General features: G+C 41.4%; 1 protein-coding gene across 1 annotated transcript in view; it reads right to left on the bottom strand.

Annotated features, from left to right (window-relative positions):
• Positions 1-10,417, bottom strand: part of LOC112258896 (voltage-dependent calcium channel gamma-2 subunit-like) — a 79,783-nt gene extending 69,366 nt beyond the window's left edge. Inside the window, exon 1 of the mRNA XM_042307558.1 lies at positions 8,376-10,417. Within this exon, the coding sequence (XP_042163492.1) occupies positions 8,376-8,601 (226 nt within the window). The 5' untranslated portion in view covers positions 8,602-10,417. The remainder of the gene's footprint in view (positions 1-8,375) is intronic.
• Between the last annotated feature and the right edge of the window lie 6,719 nt (positions 10,418-17,136).

The following is a 17,136-nucleotide window of genomic DNA, read 5'->3' as shown; positions in this document are numbered from 1 at the left end:
TAACAGCTAGTATAACTGCTAGTATAACTGACAGTATAACAGCTAGTATAACTGCAAGTAAAACAGCTAGTATAACAGCTAGTATAACTGACAGTATAACAGCTAGTATAACTGCTTGTATAACAGCTAGTATACCTGCTAGTATAACTGCCAGTATAACAGCTAGTAAAACTGACAGTATAACACCTAGTATAACTGACAGTATAACAGCTAGTATAACTAACAGTATAACAGCTAGTATAACTGCTAGTATAACAGCTAGTATAACTGCCAGTATAATTGCTAATATAACTGCCAGTAAAACAGCTAGTATAACAGCTAGTATAACTGACAGTATAACAGCTAGTATAACTGCAAGTAAAACAGCTAGTATAACTGCTAGTATAACAGCTAGTATACCTGCTAGTATAACTGCCAGTATAACTGCCAGTATAACAGCTAGTAAAACTGACAGTATAACACCTAGTATAACTGGCAGTATAACAGCTAGTATAACTGCTAATATAACAGCTAGTATATCTGCAAGTATAACTACCAGTATAACAGCTAGTATAACAGCAACTATAACTGCCAGTATAACCGCTAGTAAACTGCTAGTATAACTGACAGTATAACAGCGAGTACAACTGCTAGCATTACAGCTAGTATATCTGCTAGTATAACTGCCAGTATAACAGCTAGTATAACTGACAGTATAACAGCTAGTATAACTGCTTGTATAACAGCTAGTATACCTGCTAGTATAACTGCCAGTATAACAGCTACTAAAACTGACAGTATAACACCTAGTATAACTGACAGTATAACAGCTAGTATAATGAACAGTATAACAGCTAGTATAACAGCTAGTATATCTGCTAGAATAACTGCTAGTATAACTGCAGGTATAACTGCATGTATAACAGCCAGTATAACTGACAGTATAACAGCTAGTATAACTGCGAGTATAACTGACAGTATAACAGCTAGTATAACTGCAAGTAAAACAGCTAGTATAACTGCTAGTATAACAGCTAGTATACCTGCTAGTATAACTGACAGTACAACTGCCAGTATAACAGCTAGTATAACTGCCAGTATTACAGATAGTATAACTGACAGTATGACAGCTAGAATAAATGCTAGTATAACTGCCAGTATAACTGCAAGTATAACAGCCAGTATAACTGACAGTATAACAGCTAGTATAACTGCCAGTATTACAGATAGTATAACTGACAGTATAACAGCCAGTATAACTAACAGTATAACAGCTAGTATAATGAACAGTATAACAGCTTGTATAACTGCTAGTATAACAGCTAGTATATCTGCTAGTATAACAGCTAGTATAACTGCAAGTAAAACAGCTAGTATAACTGCTAGTATAACAGCTAGTATACCTGCTAGTATAACTGACAATACCACTGCCAGTATAACAGCTAGTATAACTGCCAGTATTACAGATAGTATAAATGACAGTATAACAGCTAGAATAACTGCTAGTATAACTGCCAGCATAACTGCTAGTATAACGGACAGTATAACAGCTAGTATAACTGCTAGTATAACAGCTAGTATAACTGCTATTATAACACCTAGTATAACTGCCAGTATAATTGCTAATGTAACTGCCAGTATAATTGCTAATATAACTGCCAGTAAAACAGCTAGTATAACAGCTACTATAACTGCTAGTATAACAGCTAGTATAACTGCCAGTACAACTGATGGTATAACAGCTAGTATAACTGCTAGTATAACTGGTAGTATAACTGGTAATATAACTGCCAGTACAACTGTCAGTATAACAGCTAGTATAACTGGCAGTGTGTCTGCTAGTATAACAGCTAGTATATCTGCTAGTATAACTGACAGTATAACAGCTAGTATAACTGCCAGTATAAGAGCTAGTATAACTGACAGTATAACAGCCAGTATAACTGACAGTATAACAGCTAGTATAACAGCTAGTATAACTGGTAGTATAACTGCTAGTATAACAGTGAGTACATCTTCTAGTATAACAGCTAGTATAACAGCTAGTATATCTGCTAGTATAACTGCCAGTATAACAGCTAGTACAACTGCTAGCATTACAGCTAGTATATCTGCTAGTATAACTGCCAGTATAACAGCTAGTATAACAGCTAGTATAACTGACAGTATAACAGCTAGTATAACTGCTTGTATAACAGCTAGTATACCTGCTAGTATAACTGCCAGTATAACAGCTAGTAAAACTGACAGTATAACACCTAGTATAACTGACAGTATAACAGCTAGTATAACTAACAGTATAACAGCTAGTATAACTGCTAGTATAACAGCTAGTATATCTGCTAGAATAACTGCTCGTATAACTGCCAGTATAACTGCAAGTATAACTGACAGTATAACAGCTAGTATAACTGCTAGTATAACTGACAGTATAACAGCTAGTATAACTGCAAGTAAAACAGCTAGTATAACTGCTAGTATAACAGCTAGTATACCTGCCAGTATAACAGCTAGTAAAACTGACAGTAAAACACATAGTATAACTGACAGTAGAACAGCTAGTATAACTAACAGTATAACAGCTAGTATAACTGCTAATATAACAGCTAGTATAACAGCTAGTATAACTGCCAGTATTACAGATAGTATAACTGACAGTATAACAGCTAGAATAACTGCTAGTATAACTGCCAGCATAACTGCTAGTGTAACGGACAGTATAACAGCTAGTATAACTGCTAGTATAACAGCTAGTATAACTGCTATTATAACACCTAGTATAACTGCCAGTATAATTGCTAATGTAACTGCCAGTATAATTGCTAATATAACTGCCAGTAAAACAGCTAGTATAACAGCTACTATAACTGCTAGTATAACAGCTAGTATAACTGCCAGTACAACTGATGGTATAACAGCTAGTATAACTGCTAGTATAACTGGTAGTATAACTGGTAATATAACTGCCAGTACAACTGTCAGTATAACAGCTAGTATAACTGGCAGTGTGACTGCTAGTATAACAGCTAGTATATCTGCTAGTATAACTGACAGTATAACAGCTAGTATAACTGCCAGTATAAGAGCTAGTATAACTGCTTGTATAACAGCTAGTATTACTGCCAGTATAACAGCTAGTATAACTGCCAGTATAACAGCTAGTATAACAGCCAGTATAACCGACAGTATAACAGCAAGTATAACAGCTAGTATAACTGGTAGTATAACTGCTAGTATAACAGTGAGTACATCTTCTAGTATAACAGCTAGTATAACAGCTAGTATATCTGCTAGTATAACTACCAGTATAACAGCTAGTATAACAGCAACTATAACTGTCAGTATAACTGCTAGTAAACTGCTAGTATAACTGACAGTATAACAGCTAGTACAACTGCTAGCATTACAGCTAGTATATCTGCTAGTATAACTGCCAGTATAACAGCTAGTATAACAGCTAGTATAACTGACAGTATAACAGCTAGTATAACTGCTTGTATAACAGCTAGTATACCTGCTAGTATAACTGACAGTATAACAGCTAGTAAAACTGACAGTATAACACCTAGTATAACTGACAGTATAACAGCTAGTATAACTAACAGTATAACAGCTAGTATAACTGCTAATATAACAGCTAGTATAACTGCCAGTATTACAGATAGTATAACTGACAGTATAACAGCTAGAATAGCTATATCTGCTAGTATAACTGACAGTACAACTGCCAGTATAACAGCTAGTATAACTGCCAGTATTACAGATAGTATAACTGACAGTAGAACAGCTAGAATAACTGCTAGTATAACTGCCAGCATAACTGCTAGTATAACGGACAGTATAACAGCTAGTATAACTGCTAGTATAACAGCTAGTATAACTGCTATTATAACACCTAGTATAACTGCCAGTATAATTGCTAATATAACTGCCAGTATAATTTCTAATATAACTGCCAGTAAAACAGCTAGTATAACAGCTACTATAACTGCTAGTATAACAGCTAGTATAACTGCCAGTACAACTGATGGTATAACAGCTAGTATAACTGGTAGTATAACTGGTAATATAACTGCCAGTACAACTGCCAGTATAACAGCTAGTATAACTGACAGTATAACTGACAGCATAACAGCTAGTATAACTGCTAGAATAACAGCCAGGATAACTGACAGTATAACCGACAATATAACAGCTAGTACATGTTCTAGTATAACAGCTAGTATAACTGACAGTATAACAGCTGGTACAACTGCTAGTATAACTGACAGTATAACTGCTAGTATAACAGCTAGTATATCTGCTAGTATATCTGCTAGTATAACTGCCAGTACAACAGCTTGTACAACAGCCACTATAACTGCCTGTATGTATAACTGCTAGTATAACTGCCAGTATAACAGCTAGTATAACTGCCAGTATAACAGCTAGTATAACTGCTAGTATAACGGCTAGTATAACAGCTAGTATAACTGCTAGTAGTATAACTGACAGTATGACATCCAGTATAACTGACAGTATAACAGCTAGTATAACTGACAGTATAACTGACAGTATAGCAGCTAGTGTAACTGCTCGTATAACAGCCAGTATAACTGACAGTATAACAGCTAGTATAATTGACAGCATAACAGCTAGTATAACTGACACTATAACTGCCAGTACAACTGACAGTATAACAGCTAGTATAACTGCTAGTATAACAGTCAGTTTAACTGACAGTATAACAGCTAGTATAACTGATAGTATAACAGCTAGTATAACTGACAGTTTAACTGCTAGAATAACTGCTAGTAAAACTGCTAGTATACCAGCTAGTTTAACTGCTAGTATAACTGCTAGTTTAACTGCTAGTATAACTGCTCGTATAACAGCTACTATAACTGCCAGTATACTGCTAGTATAACTGCTACTATAACATCTAGTATAACTGACAGTATAACTGACAGTATAACAGCTAGTATAACTAACAGTATAACAGCTAGTATAACTGCCAGTATAACTGGGTGCTAGTGTATTAGGGTGCCTATGACAATAGAGGTTCCAAATGATTTAACTCTGTGTTTAAAATGTAGTCTTTGATATTTATTTCTCACTATAGAAGAGGAATGTAGTATTTAGTATTGTATTGGGATCCCTAATTACTCTTCCTCGTGTCCAAACAGGAAACAAAACAACAAATAAAATATCTAAAATTCATAATATAGTATACATAATCCTCCTACATAATCCTCCTGTTGGTAGAGCATGGTTTGTGGGTTCGATTCCCTTGGGGACCCGTACGAAAATGTATGAACATATATGTACTGTAAGTCACTGTGGATAAGAGCGTCTGCTAACTGACTAACATGTAAATGTGAATAACATACATAACACTACATAGTACTACATAACCTCCTGCCTCTACCTCACGCTTCAGAAACAGGAGATGACTCCTGCCCTATAAGCCGTTCTGGCTCTCACAACGCCACCCACCTACATAATACAATACAATATACTGTATAATACAGTGCACATTACAATACAAAACATATTAAAATGACAAGCATAGAACTGTGATGTATGCTGAACTTTAATCTTTGACCTTCCTCGTAATGGACTGTGTTACTCCTGTTAGATGTTGTTTGCCCAAATAGTAAGCCAGGGGCACATTGTTGCCAAATCTTGTGGAGAGATTTTTGCTGATAGCACACATATTTTGGTTTCTCTGATGTCAGGACAATTGAATCAAATACTGCAACAGATCAAGGGACTCAGCATTCATATGAACCAGCTCCAAGGGCAATATGAGATTTCACAAATGAATCGCATGCTTTGGCGATGGCATATGCTATTGCATTTTCAGTATGACTGATAGCACAGGCGACTAGTGAAAACAAGTGTAAATCTACAAAATCTATATAAACCATATTTTATGGAACCATCGAAGTGCTCCACTCTCTTTCCAGTGCTGGAGAGGGAAAAGGACCTGAATGTTCACTGGAGGAGAGATCAGTGAGAAGTGCCTCTACCTTCACACAAACATGCATACACGCCCCCACGCACGCACGCATGCACGCACGCACGCACGCACGCACGCATGCACGCACACACACACACACACACACACACACACACACACACACACACACACACACACACACACACACACACACACTCAGCCTGTATGGCTAGTTTCTCTGGGTGAGGCTATGTATGGTATTACAGTGACTGGAGTGAGCAGTAGAGTGGTAGATGGTTGTGTGGGCATTCCCCTCTGTGATCAGTGGCTCTCCTCTCCAGGAGCTGATTAAACAAACACAACCCCTCGCCCACCTGGGCACACAACATGAGCTGTATGAGTGGGCCAGAGCTGGGCTACAGCAAATCACTGTCTGCATTGTCAGTTGTGATACAGACAGGATGCATCATCATCCATCGCAACAAGTTAGCTACCGATATATGAGACACAAGGTGTAGGATGATGATTCTCCATACAAAGTACCCACTTGATTTCAGCATTGGCATGAACCTCTTCATGCTGTAGTTACAGTATCCACCTGAGATGGCAGACATAGCAGCACCACACCTGGTCTGTAGCAGGAGCTTCTTGTGGCTGAGCTGCTGCTTATACTCCACTGCAGCTGGATCCGGCTCTGCAGTTTACTTCCTATTTTTCAATATCACAGATTTCGGTATAAATTGTGCTAATTACCCATGAATAAATTTACCCGATTGCGTTTTTTTAAGCCCAATTTCCACAGCAGGAAGTCGTTTGGATTGGTATTCAAATGAATCTGACCTCGATGTGTAAATGCGATGGTGCCGTTCTCCGCTTCCTCCCCTCATCAAGGCCTGAGACCATTCATGAATCGCAAATTACAAATCAGTGTTCATTTCCTGCGATTTGGATCACCAATTCAAAGGAGGGTGGCTGTTATCTTGCCACAAAAGAGAAGCTGCGGCATATGGGCTTTGTAATTGTAATTCACCTTGTGCCAAGTATAGGAGATTTTGGTCAGGTCTGGACTATGAACAACTGTCTGTTAATTACATAACAGCCTGACTAAGGCAAAGGCCAGTCATATCACACCACTGATTTTCTCCACCTTCACAGATAAGTGTGAATTTTCAACAGAGGTTAAAAACCTCTAGTCTTTGAAAACCTCTTCACAGCTGTAGGTAACCAGTGAACGGTCACATTGAGACCTAAAATGTCTCTCCCACTGTATGGCCTGGTTAGCACAGGAGAACAGATGCAGAGAGCTCCTGGAAAGGGTAGCTGCAGGGTGTCAGACAGTCCTTGAACAAACCTTAAGCAGATGCTTAAGCCGCCCTGACAGATATGGCCTAAATCACCAAGGAATGTCGATTAATAAATTAACATACAACAGTACTTTTATTGCCCAGGAAAACTATCTAAATAAAAAAACATCCCTGTAATTTCCAATTTTTTTATACATTTTTGCCTATGTAAATTTAACATGACAAAAAGCACAACTTTATTATGTGCAAACATACACATTTTGAAGAGTTCAAATCATCAGATCTTTACAGTTGAGTGGCACTGACATTATTTTCATCAACCCCTTCCTGGGGCTGACTTCACCTCAGGCTGTTAGAGCAGAGATCTGACCTGAGACTGACTGCTTACTGCTTATCAAATGACAGAGGAGTGTGCAGAGAGACAGGAGGCCTGTGTGAATCTCTCTGCTAAGAAGATGTAACGCTGCGTAACCTCACAAGGTTACGCTCAAAGTCAGCATCTGACGCCTCCGCCAGAGCATGACAGGAAACAAGACCCCGCTGTGTGTCAAGTCAAGACGTGGGAGGTGGTCTTGAACCTGCGCTTGAGAGGTGACTGTGTTTGACAACTCAGAAAATACTAAGCACTGCCAGGTCAAAGGGTAAATGACAAGCTCTGTTAAGGTACCCCATCAAACTGAGGTCAAACGTGGGGTCTGGATGGAAATAGACCTTTGACAGGAATGGCTGACTCTCTGTTGCTCTTGTGCACTGGTCATTATCATATGTTATCACAATTAGAAATGTTTGAAGAATGGCATGGTCACTTGGTGCTGTTTTGAACAATACAATCGACTGGTGGCAAAGAATGTAGAAAAGTCATGTTTTGAAGGTGTCACTTGGGGATAGTGTATAGACCTAAGAGGTGTGAAATGGAGGGTTCTTACAGTAGTTCATTGGCCCAATTCTGTGTTTGATACACTGTATGGGGCTTAAGATAAACCTGATCCACATAGCATTTGTCAGTAGAAAAGCAAAGGAGGGGATAAAAGTTATAACGTCAACGAATGGTATAGGTTTTACTACATGTAGCCAAAGGTTCAAATGTAACCACTATGGTATACTGACATATAGAAAATAAAGTGACTGCCAAAAGCATGTGGCTCAATTACCTTCTAAGCAACACGTCCTCCACAATCCCGAATGGGTCATCACCTCTTCGTTCTTCTTGCTGGTCTCGTTATCGCTGACCGACTTTGACTTGCACGTGCCGCGCGAGTACAGCCAGTAGTCCGTGCCAACCGCGATGGTCATGAGACTGAAGGCGGCAAATGCGCCGACCGTGGTCAATAGCATCTGAACTCCGCGGTCAAACAGACCCATATTTCCGCATTCCATGAAAGGGGGACCCCCTTTCCTCTTGATATATAGGAAATAAATATTTGAAAATTTACGGGACCAAACCAAACTAAAAAAATGGGATATATTTGAGCGAAAGGAGGGGGAAGGAGGTGGATGCGGTAGGAACCTTATGGTTGCGTTTGGGTGAGGACTGACTAAGAGAAATTGGGTTGTCTTTTAGGGTAGTTTGTGGAGGAGGACGCAGTGTCTCTCTCCCCAGATGGGTTCTTACTAAATGTTACCCCAAATATAGGGATTATGGACAAGCTAATGGCCTCTAAAATGGACTATAGCGTCAACTGTTATCCCTATGACTACAACTAGCCTACACTGGCAGTTGCAGCATAAACCTACTAATGTAAAGATAATATTATGTATAATATACAATCACAGTAAGTGATAGGTAGAGAGAGTGTAATATAAATGGAAAAATGGGATAGCCTCAATCAAAATTCAGTAGGCTATTACGCTTTGAGATTAGCTTTTGTCTCATGCTTTACAATGTAGCATTTAACACATGTAGATCGCTGGCAATGTGTTTCTTGATGTGCAAGATTAGCAGATAAGTACTATTTTATGGACAGCACTGAATGAATATGAGCTGAAATGGATGAAGAGAAGAGTGGTGTTAGAGTAATGGTAGGCTTACAACAATCCTGCCTGGCAAGTCAATACGTCTCTTGGTTGCGAAATTAATGACAATTATTGTTGGCATATAATGTTGAATTTGTATATATTTTATGTTTAGTTATGTTTGAATAACACTATGTCAGGGCTATTATAGTCAAGGTGGAAAAGCAAGGAGAGAAACAGGGACGGGAAATGAAGGACATGGAAAATAAGAAAAGCAATTGTAAATAAATGGACGATTCAAGTCCAGTGGAAACAAATGAAAATATTCCTGGGGTCTATATTATATAAGAAAGTAAAATACTATAGGGCTTGCATCAATTTGATAAATCAACCAACAATGGAATAAAGAAATCAAGCCCAATGAATAAATCAATTAATTGGTAAAGAAACAGATAAATCAGGTCGAAAACAAATGAAACAAACGCTAGATTCCCTTTTTCCTAAAATTCTGATCCCCAGTTTCCATATGTAGCCCTTAGCTCTTTGAAGGTTTCCGCTGAAAATGGGGATTTGCGGTTGGAAAGGGTGCAGTCGACGATCCGGAGAGAGCGGGGTGCATCCAGCAAGGCAAGCCGACCATTACTCGACATAGAGCCGGGAAGAGGAGAAAGAGGAGTTGGGGATGCCGCTGGAACTGATCCGTTTTAGTACCACTGTTAATACTGTTGTTACTTGGATATCCAAATGCACGGTTGTATCACACCCAGAACCGGAACCAGAACCTTCCCACTTGCATAGCCCTTGCGCCATGTAAATCGAAAATAATCTGATAGAAAACTCAGTTGCAAATCAAAGCAAAAAACGACAGTATATGTTCCAATCCCTGTTCCTTCCCTTGTTCGTTCAGATGACAGCGGAGTTTTTCTTCTGAGGGTGTAGGAGTGTGTGGCTGGGCTAGAAAAATATTACACAACCGGAGGAAGAGACCGAGAGCACGCCACGCCGACCCAACAGCACCGATCCACAGAGCCGTTGAGAGGGGCGCAAATTGGAGTCCGTATATTCTGGATGTCAGTGTCAGCGCTATGCATTTAATTTAAGTTTTCTCCTCTAAAACGATGGTTTATGTCAGTGTTTGAATGCTGACTGTAGTGCTGAAGATTATGAGAATATTTTCTTCCCACATTGACTGATGCTATACTCTGGCTTTAGTAGGCTACAGTGCTCGTCCACCGATGCTGGAAAGATAGCCTATTAAAGATTTTAATTCCATTTCTGGAGTGGAGGGAGGGGTGAGTAGGGGGTGCGGGGGTTGCGGGCTGGTTTTGTGTGTGTATGGGTATATATGTGCGTGTGTGTGTGTGTGTGTGTGTGTGTGAGTGTGTGAAAAGAGGGGGGTGGGGTTAGTTAGAACTGGTTGAAGGATTATGGAGAACTGTATTTTATATTTATGCATTAGCATTATAAACCCTGACGTGCTTTGGGTTATCGCCACCCCAGGTTTTTATGACAGTCTATTCATGGTGCTCATAATGTTCCTAAAATAATCCCCCAAATGATTTATTGGATTGAGTCTGAATTGCGTGACTACTATTTTTCGTGCTAGCTTGGATGGGACTCTGGGTGCCAATTTCTCAGATTTTGGTTTCTCTCCCTCTATCATAATTTGTTTAACTACCAAATAACATTTTCATATTTTGACGCAGGGCAGCCTTATGAGATGGACTCGCTTTTGGGCTGTTTTCAGATTTGGCCATTTTGATCCAAACAATCACGGTGTCATTTATAATTGCAAAGCAATCAGATTTATTAGCTCCTGCCACTGCCAGCAAAATATTTTCTCGGTCCTATGCATGTAATTACTCCATGCACCTTCACTGCAATAACTCTGAATGGGGAACTAAGCAGTAGGAAGCCAGAGAAACGCGCGCGGGTTGTCCGCCACTGCTCTTGAATGTGTGGTCTACTCTCAAAGTGCTGAAAGGACAGCTCCCTCCGCGCGCTTTAAGCGTCGTTCAGTGTTCAGGAGCTTGTCTCCCCCTAGCTTTCATGCGCCGCAACTGCAATTGAGCGTTTCATTCCAACAGCTATAGAAAGAACAAGGGAAGTGCAGAGCGGGCATTAGAAAATTATTCCCTCCTATTGTGGAGATGTTTACTTGTGATCATGACATAACAAACGTTGTTTTGTCGAGTTCACGAGATTAACTCTATACATAGGAGTGGATGTATTGACGATAGCTTGACAATATGGCCAAGGCAGAGCCAAGGGTGGATCAATGCATCCATTTTTATTTTGATAAGGGATTAACCCAGGCAGAAATTGCATTTTGTCTGGCAGTTATATATTGCTTTCAGTTTTGGCTCCAGTACAACCCAATTTTAAAGATGTAAAAGTGATGTTGCACTACTGTTTTAAATTGAATGTTGAATGTTTATGGCATGAAAAGTTAACATTGAGGTTTGTGGTTGCAGACTACCAATGAAAGTTTATTTGAATTTCTTGAATAGTTTTAACAGGGAGGTTGTTCTGTCAATAGCAGCCAAACACAGTCACAAACAACAATTAAAAACTAGTACAGAAAAATAAAACTAGTAAAACAGATGAAGTTGTTTTTAAATACTCAAACATTTCATGAAGGTTACAGTCTATTTGTCATTTCAGCCATAAATGGTGGGCAAAATGCGCTTGAGCAAAGCAGTTTACCCCCAAAAACCACTGTGCAGATGACATTGATCAAGGCAGCCCCCGGCATCTCTCTCTGATTCAGAGGGGTTGGGTTAAATTTGGAAGACACATTTCGGTTGAATGCATTCAGTTGTCTAACTGACTAGGTATCCCCTTCCCATACTGTAACATGTGCAGTTTGTAATTCCTCAGTTTGTCTTATATTGCTGGAGCTTTGATAAGAAGGCCCAGGCCTATAGGATACTGACAACAGTTGTGCTCTAATCAAAGATCTTAGATCTTTGTAGAGTCTTACTGCCTTTGGTCCACTATGACACTGCTGTCAATCTATCGTCAAGAAATCCACTCATATTTATAGAGTTTATCTTGTGATCTCGACAAAACAACTTTTGTTATGTCGTGATCAGAAGATAAATAAGTTGTGATCTCGACATAACAATGCAATAATTGTTGTATTAATATGTGCTCTCTGGACTGCCTTAGAGAACCAACCATAGGCCTACCATACATTTGTGCAATTAACTCATGCAATGTATGGCTATAGTTTGCGTATGGATATTTTTCTGCCATTCCATTAGGGTGGAGTCGTGTCGACTCTTGCTCCTCGCAATAAGGCCCATTCATTTGATCTTCCTGGTGATTCTTCAGTCCAACTCTTCAACTATGGCAGGCTTCTCCCTCCATCACTCATCTCTAATGTTTACCCAACCCAGCCATGTACACAGATCTGGGGGCCCATTAGCTCGTGTCCCAGTGGCTTTACCTAGCAATTAGCAAACAAATAGCACTGCTAGTTTTGGCCAGGGACTCTGTGATCTCAACAAACCGATGGAGCAAATAAACTGATGCATGAACAATGGATTGGGACTGGGAGCTGGGAGCTGGGGACTGGGAGCTGGGAGCTGGGAGCTGGGGACTGGGAGCTGGGAGCTGGGAGCTGGGGACTGGGAGCTGGGGCCTGGGAGCTGGGAGCTGGGAGCTGGGGACTGGGAGCTGGGGACTGGGAGCTGGGAGCTGGGGACTGGGAGCTGGGGACTGGGAGCTGGGAGCTGGGGACTGGGAGCTGGGAGCTGGGGACTGGGAGCTGGGAGCTGGGGACTGGGAGCTGGGAGCTGGGGACTGGGAGCTGGGAGCTGGGGACTGGGAGCTGGGAGCTGGGGACTGAGAGCTGGGAGCTGGGGACTGGGAGCTGGGGACTGGGAGCTGGGGACTGGGAGCTGGGGACTGGGAGCTGGGAACTGGGATGGGAACAAGATCGACATGATCTGGAAAAACTCTGGGCCTAGTTTTAGGTACAACCTAACTGGGCCAAGAGACTTTCCTGGGCAAGTCATATGATCAGGAAAACCTGCTGGCCATAGTCATCTGTCCTAATTTGCATGTTTTTATAATGCAGGCCATTTTGAACCTGGTTACTGACTGTATTGGCAGTCCCTAGCACCCCACTCATTAATAAGCCTGATGTATTAGACCCATGGGACCCACCTCTGATCTACACAGCCCTTCCATTGGATATCAAATAAACACTTGAGCCTATAAGGTGAGCAGAAACCTGGCACACACATACCACTGGCTCTGTCATCTGGTCTGTGCAGGTGGAATAGCTGGGAGCTTCATCATAAAAGAAAAGTCATCATCATCTTCTTCCCAAGCATTAGGTTATGAGCTGTGGCCAATGTCTCCGTGACACGTTTGGACAAGGTGATGTGTGTTTCTCTTACTTCAGCATTTATCAGTTCTGAACAGAGAAACACTCCCTCACACTGTAGGTCTTTAATGTGCGACTGAGATGAAACGTTTTCATCTGTGTCTTGCTCTGAATGGAAACATCAAATACCTTTTACTCAGCTCACTGTGTCCTCTGTCTCCTTTACTTATTTCTTCCTCCATTCTCTCATCTGGGTCAAGATGAAAAATGCTTAGTCTCTGTAATCCCTAGTCGTGTGGAAAATGCATTTTTTCCTATGTCAATAAACAGCACCTTCATTTCACCCTCATATTTGTGTGTATTTTTCATCTGTCTTTCTGTGTGTCTTCGTTTGCTTGCCCTTCCCCTCTCTTCATCCGATCTGGACCCCTCACTCACACTACCACTACCCAGCTGGGAGGGGGGCCTTTTGCTCTGACTAAAGACCTCTCTGATTCGCCGTCGCGGCCAGGATTAGGGACACCCTTGCGTTTATTAAACAATTACCCCTGACAGGCGAGCCTGCACCAATCAGAGGGAGCCCAGTTCCGCACCCACACAACTCCCAAATGGACTCTTTATGTCAATCTGTAGGTCCGGCCTAATCAGGGCCTTGGTAAAGCACCCCTGGAGCATTGGCTTAAGGAATGCTTTCAGTAAATTGTGCTCTGGAGTAAAAAAGATGGAGGAGAGGGAAGAAAAGTGTTGGCCCACTTTGAAGGAGGCAGCAGCCCTTTGAATGCTAGTCTTGATCCTTGTTAATTGAAGGGGATCCCCGTTAAGTGGGAGTCTCTGGGCGAGGTTCTCCCCTGGAGTCGTTTGGTCTCTGGGGCCAATCTCTCTAGGCTCTACAGCTCTGCTCTGAGGCAGGGAGGAACGGATCCCAGAGACAGGGCTGCACTGCTGCCATAGGGGCTAACACTACAGTGCATCATGTGCTTCTGTAGTCTATATTAACAGGGTGTACAATGGATATGGTTGTGTTGGACAAACTGCATGAATCCACCAAGCTCATCCCATTGCTGACCCCACTCAAATGTCATCCCTTGCTTTCATTTTCCAGTCTGTTTCACAGGACAGTGTAAAAATACAACAATTTCCTCCCCTCTAAATGGATAGCATAATGTTTTCATTGTGGCCATTGACAGTTATTTTAGATTAAGCTGATGACTGGCAGCTGGCTGCCAGAATAACTAGACTCATTCACCAGGGGGTGCTAGTCTTCTCTTCACCAGCTGGATGTGGGGTGCATGGCCCTACTTATTGTTTCTCATCGTTACCAACTGACAGACCACAGTCTCCACAGCAGTCCCATTCTCAGACTGAGAGTGGAAACATGTCCCTATGCCACAAAATTGTTTGCATTCCAGTTCCATCCAACTACATTCAGACAGTCAAAAGACAATGTTCCAAACATCTTCCCTGCCACCATCCCCACCTTCCTCCCCTCTCTCCACTAGATTTAATATCTGTGTAATGAATTGAATCACTCTCATGACAGGTGCCACAATTCCTCCCTACCCCGCAATCTACTCTTCCCTTATCCCTCTGTTCCTCCATTCTTCTGTTTCTCTATTCCTCTGTTCCTCTGTTCCTGTATTCTTCTATTCCTCTGTTCCTGTTTTCTTCTATTCCTCTGTTCCTGTTTTCATCTATTCCACTATTACTCTGTTCCTCTATTCCTCTGTTCCTGTATTCCTCTACTCCTCTGTTCCTGTATTCCTCTACTCCTCTGTTCCTGTATTCCTGTATTCCTCTACTCCTCTGTTCCTGTATTCCTGTATTCCTCTATTCCTCTGTTCCTCTATTCCTGTATTCCTCTACTCCTCTGTTCCTGTATTCCTGTATTCCTCTACTCCTCTGTTCCTGTATTCCTGTATTCCTCTACTCCTCTGTTCCTGTATTCCTCTACTCCTCTGTTCCTGTATTCCTGTATTCCTCTGTTCCTGTATTCCTCTACTCCTCTGTTCCTGTATTCCTCTACTCCTCTGTTCCTGCATTCCTCTATTCCTCTGTTCCTGTATTCCTCTACTCCTCTGTTCCTGTATTCCTCTACTCCTCTGTTCCTCTATTCCTCTATTCCTCTGTTCCTGTATTCCTCTACTCCTCTGTTCCTGTATTCCTCTATTCCTCTGTTCCTGTATTCCTCTGTTCCTCTGTTCCTCTACTCCTCTGTTCCTGTATTCCTCTGTTCCTCTGTTCCTCTACTCCTCTGTTCCTGTATTCCTCTGTTCCTCTGTTCCTCTATTCCTCTGTTCCTCTGTTCCTCTACTCCTCTGTTCCTGTATTCCTCTACTCCTCTGTTCCTGTATTCCTCTACTCCTCTGTTCCTGTATTCCTCTACTCCTCTGTTCCTGTATTCCTCTACTCCTCTGTTCCTGTATTCCTCTACTCCTCTGTTCCTGTATTCCTCTATTCCTCTGTTCCTGTATTCCTCTACTCCTCTGTTCCTGTATTCCTCTACTCCTCTGTTCCTGTATTCCTCTACTCCTCTGTTCCTGTATTCCTCTATTCCTCTGTTCCTGTATTCCTCTACTCCTCTGTTCCTCTATTCCTCTACTCCTCTGTTCCTCTATTCCTCTACTCCTCTGTTCCTCTATTCCTCTACTCCTCTGTTCCTCTATTCCTCTACTCCTCTGTTCCTCTATTCCTCTACTCCTCTGTTCCTCTATTCCTCTACTCCTCTGTTCCTCTATTCCTCTACTCCTCTGTTCCTCTATTCCTCTACTCCTCTGTTCCTCAATTCCTCTATTCCTCTGTTCCTGTATTCCTCTACTCCTCTGTTCCTCTATTCCTCTATTCCTCTACTCCTCTGTTCCTGTATTCTACTCCTCTGTTCCTGTATTCCTCTACTCCTCTGTTCCTCTATTCCTCTATTCCTCTGTTCCTATATTCCTCTATTCCTCTGTTCCTGTATTCCTCTACTCCTCTGTTCCTGTATTCCTCTATTCCTATATTCCTCTGTTCCTCTATTCCTCTACTCCTCTGTTCCTGTATTCCTCTATTCCTATATTCCTCTGTTCCTCTATTCCTCTACTCCTCTGTTCCTGTATTCCTCTATTCCTATATTCCTCTGTTCCTGCATTCCTCTACTCCTCTGTTCCTGTATTCCTCTACTCCTCTGTTCCTGTATTCCTCTACTCCTCTGTTCCTGTATTCCTCTACTCCTCTGTTCCTGTATTCCTCTACTCCTCTGTTCCTGTATTCCTCTACTCCTCTGTTCCTGTATTCCTCTATTCCTCTGTTCCTGTATTCCTCTACTCCTCTGTTCCTGTATTCCTCTACTCCTCTGTTCCTGTATTCCTGTATTCCTCTGTTCCTGTATTCCTGTATTCCTCTACTCCTCTGTTCCTGTATTCCTGTATTCCTCTACTCCTCTGTTCCTGTATTCCTCTACTCCTCTGTTCCTCTATTCCTCTATTCCTCTGTTCCTGTATTCCTCTACTCCTCTGTTCCTATATTCCTCTATTCCTCTGTTCCTGTATTCCTCTACTCCTCTGTTCCTCAATTCCTCTATTCCTCTGTTCCTGTATTCCTGTATTCCTCTGTTCCTCTATTCCTCTATTCCTCTGTTCCTGTATTCC

This window comes from Oncorhynchus tshawytscha, linkage group LG27, assembly GCF_018296145.1.
Source record: "Oncorhynchus tshawytscha isolate Ot180627B linkage group LG27, Otsh_v2.0, whole genome shotgun sequence".
NCBI lineage: Eukaryota > Metazoa > Chordata > Actinopteri > Salmoniformes > Salmonidae > Oncorhynchus > Oncorhynchus tshawytscha.
Note: the sequence above shows the minus strand (reverse complement) of the source record. Positions and strands in the feature narration are given on the sequence as shown.